Source organism: Eurytemora carolleeae, unplaced genomic scaffold (assembly GCF_000591075.1).
Source record: "Eurytemora carolleeae unplaced genomic scaffold, Eaff_2.0 scaffold1396, whole genome shotgun sequence".
Classification (NCBI taxonomy): Eukaryota; Metazoa; Arthropoda; class Copepoda; order Calanoida; family Temoridae; genus Eurytemora; species Eurytemora carolleeae.
In genome coordinates, this window is record NW_019397837.1 from 2,012 (window position 1) to 7,296 (window position 5,285).

Below are 5,285 nucleotides of genomic sequence, written 5' to 3' on the forward strand. Positions count from 1 at the left end.
ACGAAATGTACCCATTGTAATTTACGTAGTGATTTGAAATTTGTAGATTTATTTGGATTTCCAGTGTTTGCATTAAGTCAGTAACCAAATATGCACAGCCAGTCATTTCTATAAAATTTAAAGATTTTTAGATTATTTTCTAAATAAGGGATCATAGCGTTCGAAACATATAGATATCATTAAGAATTAAATGTACAATTATTTAGATATGTCTGAAATTTATTTGTCTCTTTAAGTAAAAACCATGCATGGTCTAAACAATTTATATAAATACATTACATGCAAATAATCTAGTTAGTTTAACAGTGAAACCCAGCACTAAGACAAGACAAGGTATTTACCAAAAAGGAATTTTTAGTTATCATTGAATAAAATTCTTGCCTATACATTTTAACACAAGACTTTCTTTATTTCGTTTAAAGTACTAATGGGTTGAGATGGGCATAGTATTTTTGATCTAACAAAATTTTTAATGAATTTAATCTGTCGTTTAGTAAAAAAAACTAACGTTAGAGGAACGAAATTGATCGTTCAGAGAAATGACAAAATTAGTATTATAAAAAACAAAAACAAACTTGAAAAAAACCATATACAGTTTTTATAATGAACGAACTGATTTTTTGTAATATTTAAAAACGATAGTATTTTTTACCAAACAAATTTTGAAATAACTTTCTTATCTTAACTGAAAGAAAAATTCTTATGAATCAGCGATTTTACTAAACGATCTTTTAGTAAGAAAGCGATTAAAATAGATGGATGGTAAACGATATTTTGAGAACACATTAAATCAATTTTTTTTAACGATTGAAAAAAACGAAGGAAATGGATCGTTCGAACGATGAACGAACGAAATAAAAAAGCAGAACACACCCATGTCTATGAATGGGCGCCATTCGGATTTGAGCATTCATAACATTGTAAACTAAGGCTCAGTTATATTACGTTGACAGTATGTTTATAGGTCTCATGATTTGATAGATTTCCGACTTCCGATTAACTGACACTAGTGGGCCTCATTTTAAGCACGCACCTCTGCCCCTTTAGTAAAAGTAAATTCAACCTATATGAACTATAAAGTTTGACCTCGTCAACCTTGTTGCACCGGCTAGTCCTGTCCATAGAGCTAGGAACAGTACAAATTGGGTCCGGAAAGGTTGACCAGGCTTGGAAATTCAAATGTACTACGGCTGCCCGTGTGAGGTCCGTTTATAAATATTCAACGTTTTTAGACTTTTAAGTTAGACTCCACAAGAAACATATATTTCAAAATTGCATACTAGAAAGGTTTGCTTTTATTATATTATGCAAAGATATGAACCAAAATGAATCTTCAAAACAATTAGTAAAATCGTTTTTCGTTTTGAAAACTCATTTTGGTTAATATTTCTAGAAAATAATTCGCATAATGTAATATAAGAAAACTTATCGAGAATTTTGCAATATAGTTTATTTAAAACTCACATTTTTGTGAAACACTTTCAACCTCAAACTCGTCAAACCCAGGGGGCGGAAACGTCATGGGGGTGTGTCTGTACCAAAAGAGTGTGTGTAAGAAATACCGAACCGAAGGTGTGTACTGTAGGTATATACAATATTTAAGAATCTCGGTATTTGTACAGTCTATGGGATTACATTTGTTTATTGTTTATTGTTTACTTAAAAATAAGTTTAAAATACATGTAATATATTATTTATATATTTAAGTCAACACTATATGCCAAATTTCCATGCAAAGAATATAATTTAATTAAAGTTTACAATAAACTACTCGTTATTCAAGCCTAATTATAATTGACAACATTGTTCAGCAATTTCCTTGACTGTAATCATGTTGTGTGTCTATACCAAAAGAGTGTGTGTAAGGAATACCGAAATCGTCTGCAAAGCAGTGCAACTGGTCAAACCCCCTAAATGTTTCAAAACTGACAAGCTCATACGATCAACATCAACCAATAGTGAAAAGGGAATAAAAAACGAAAAAAGCCTCTTATATTTGTATTAACCCTATCCTGTTTTATTACAATATAAGGGGGGGGGGGGGCAAAACCTCTCTGAGTATTTAAAAGCTCAAAATGTTGTTTTTAAGCATGAAGATTTCAATCTTGTTCCTCTTCTGCTTCCTCTCGTTCTTCTCCACAACCCTCACTAGCCCTTTCCTCACCTTCGGAGGATTTGGAGGAGGACGTTATGGTAATGGAGGCTATGGTAATGGAGGCTATGGTAATGGAGGCTATGGTAACGGAGGCTATGGTAACGGAGGTTTTGGTAATGGAGGTTATAGACCAGGTAAACACTTAAAATTTAGAATTGACAAAACATTTTATTAATGTAACATAAAAATACGTTTAATTGATTTTGGAAAGCCATTGAGGACTACTTAAAAAATCTCTTTAAAAATCCAAAAATCTATTGCGAAATCCATTTATTTAGCAAAACCTAAAATTGCTCGAAACATGAAAAATTATATATTATTACAAAGACAAGGGTATATGTTTACCAGAAAAGTAACAAAAACGGAGAAGACCATTCTCTTCTATGTATGTCCAAAAAAACGTTATGTTTATGAATCTGATTTTCTTTTTAATAAATTGTCAAAGCAGTTTTGATTAATGCTCATCTGTCTTTTTATCACTGGAAAATGTTGGTGCAGTTTTAATATGAAAACAAATAAAGCTTTCATTTTATCTTTTTGACTTTTGTAACAACTAGTAATTATTCAAAACCAGCGGTAAAATACTTTCGATTAAAAAAAAAATAAAATGTAATTCTCAATGAAACAAGATCAAACTAATTGTTATTTGTTAAATACATTTTTTTAAGGGGGTGGAGGCGGCAGTTTTTTTAATCCAGGTAACGAATATATTTATATAAATCATTGTTTTGGTTTATTTTTAATTGTTTTGGTCATTTCCCCTAAAAAAGTCACAATCACTGAAATCGATCGATGGCATGATTTGAAAGCTTTTTTTGGTTTTGTTTTTAGAATGTAGCGTAATACGGTAGTATTACGCATCAATTGAGCCACTTGATTCGTTTGTTTCTTTATCTTTATGCTTAGTGCGTACAAAGGTGTCATACCTTTGCACGCACTTGATTCGTTTAATTCTTTATCCTTATACTTAGTGCGTACAAAGGTGTCATACGTTTGCACGCACTTGATTCGTTTAATTCTTTATCCTTATGCTTAGTGCGTACAAAGGTGTCATACCTTTGCACGCACTTGATTCGTTAAATTCTTTATCTTTATACTTAAGTGCGTACAAAGGTGTCATACCTTTGTGTCTGAATTCTTATCAACAACATGGCTTTTTCTCCGGCCGGATACAGTTATCGTTGAAAAGTTGGACTAATACCAACGAATAGCTAAGAGGCTTAGGCTAAGAGGCTACCCTGAAATCGCCCAAAAAAAGTTAAAGGTCACTGTAAATGAAAGGTCTCTTGAAATTACGCTTACAGTCCCTTTAAGCAAACATTTTGTTGAATTAAGTTCAAAACATCATGCAGAGAGGAGAAATAGAAAAATACAAAACTGGGAAGAAATCGTTATCATTAGAGTATATACTATTGACCCGTTCTCATTGGAGACCTTAAGATTTTCATGATCTCCGATGAAAATCTTGGGGGTCTCCATTGAAAATTTGGGAGTCTCCAATGAAAATCTTGGGTTTCCAACAAAAATCTTGGATCTAATGAGAATCTGGGGTCCAATGAGAATCTGGGGTCCAATGAGAATCTGGGGTCCTATGAGAATCTGGGGTCCTATGAGAATCTGGGGTCCCCAATGAAAACCTTGGGATCTCCAACGAAAAAGACCAATCCGTTCATAGTCTAATTTTCAGGGTATGGTGGAGGATATGGTGGGGGAAACCAACCAGGTTAAAAACATCAAAAATGTTATGAAAATGTGCTATAGGGAATGGTCGCCATTTTAAATGGACATTTAATGCTTTTATCTTAAAAAACCATGACAATTGTACCATGCACTCAACCATGTTCTTCAGAGCTAGTTTTTTAAGTTTTTGCCTGATAAATACAAAACGACCAACGACGACATATGCGCCCAATATCTGGATAAAATCTTCTTATGATTGAGCAAAGAAAATTATATATTTTAATTTATTTGTTGTCGTCATTGCCAATAAAATACATCGTTAGCTTGACAAACACTTGACATGGTTTATAATTTGAGATTATCGATTTCCCGAATTATATATCTTAAGTTATTATAAATGAACCCGTTTTGTTCCTCATCATCAGAAATAGTGTATTGTTTGTATTTTAAAAATTTGTTTAATAATTCCTTTTTTAAGGTTTTGGCAGCGGATATAACAGACCAGGTAATTCAAAACTTATTTTATTCAAAATAATTTTTTTCAATATTCAGAATATTTCAATTTTTTCAGAGAAGAATTAATCAATCTGCAGATAGTTTCATGTTTTCAAAAATAGGTTCTTTTAAAAACTGACAAACAGATTTCTTGCTTTTCGAGTTCAATCTTACATATGTGACAGACTTTACAATTTAAAGAAAATGATCATTTCCTCAAACTCTTAATTTCCAATTCCTAATTTTCTATGCAACCTGATGCTTAATGTTTCCAAAAAAAGGTTCATTTATGAGAAAAAAAGAAAATCTGTTTTTAGTTTTTCTCGAGTTTAGTACTCAAAGAAACTGATCGATTTACTTGCCTCAAACTCTGATTTTCAATTTCCTATTTTTTCTATGCAACCAATGCTGTAGCTTGTAAACCTTTTGTTCTAGGAGAACTTAAATATATATATCAAAGCTTTCTCAGGTTGTAAATAGTTCAGGATTAGAAAATTAGATATTTTTAGAAGTTTTTTACGATTTAAAATTTTTCTATTAATGTAATATATTAATAGCCATTTTATTCAAGTTGTTTAGGATTTGGAGGTGGCAGAGATCGTCCTAATTTTTACGGATAAAAATTATTCCTTCACAACAATTTATATTTGAAATTTCATTTTTTTATATTAAAAATATGTAGAGCGATAAATAAATCAACTATGTGTAATAAAACATTTGATTCTAGGTTACATTATGTGTATTCTCTCTTTTTTGTCATATGTATATTGTTTGCTTGTCTGCGGGCTTGTATCTATTAAACTTTAAAACGGCTGAACCAATTAGACCTAACAATTTTTTGGCAACACGCATTACTCTGAGGAACACCTTTATAGCTTCTCACTCGTGTATGTCGAGTCCATTAGCGCCTGATCCAATCAGGGTTCAGTTATGTGTTTGTTGTCTATTCTGAACC

At 31.7% G+C, this 5,285-nt stretch overlaps 1 protein-coding gene across 2 annotated transcripts; it reads left to right on the forward strand.

Moving 5' to 3' along the window:
• Positions 1-266: 266 nt before the first annotated feature.
• On the forward strand, positions 267-5,061 carry LOC111716064 (glycine-rich cell wall structural protein 2). Of its 2 annotated transcripts, XM_023491472.1 has the most exons (6): positions 267-333; positions 2,090-2,289; positions 2,824-2,853; positions 3,843-3,878; positions 4,314-4,340; positions 4,910-5,061. In XM_023491472.1, the coding sequence occupies exons 2-6, from the start codon at positions 2,091-2,093 to the stop codon at positions 4,948-4,950; spliced, it is 333 nt and encodes a 110-aa protein (XP_023347240.1). In that variant the 5' UTR covers positions 267-333; position 2,090; the 3' UTR covers positions 4,951-5,061. The 2 variants fall into 2 exon arrangements, with proteins under 2 accessions (XP_023347240.1, XP_023347241.1); XM_023491473.1 differs by lacking the exon at positions 3,843-3,878.
• The last annotated feature ends 224 nt before the right edge of the window (positions 5,062-5,285 follow it).

What these genes read in the sequence shown, in the direction of transcription:
- LOC111716064 (XM_023491472.1), top strand. Translation starts at nt 2,091, where the DNA reads ATGAAGATTTCAATCTTGTTCCTCTTCTGCTTCCTCTCGTTCTTCTCC. An exon ending in TAATGGAGGTTATAGACCAG is followed by an intron (nt 2,290 to 2,823) that starts GTAAACACTTAA and finishes CATTTTTTTAAG; the next exon opens with GGGGTGGAGGCGGCAGTTTT. An exon ending in TGGTGGGGGAAACCAACCAG is followed by an intron (nt 3,879 to 4,313) that starts GTTAAAAACATC and finishes TCCTTTTTTAAG; the next exon opens with GTTTTGGCAGCGGATATAAC.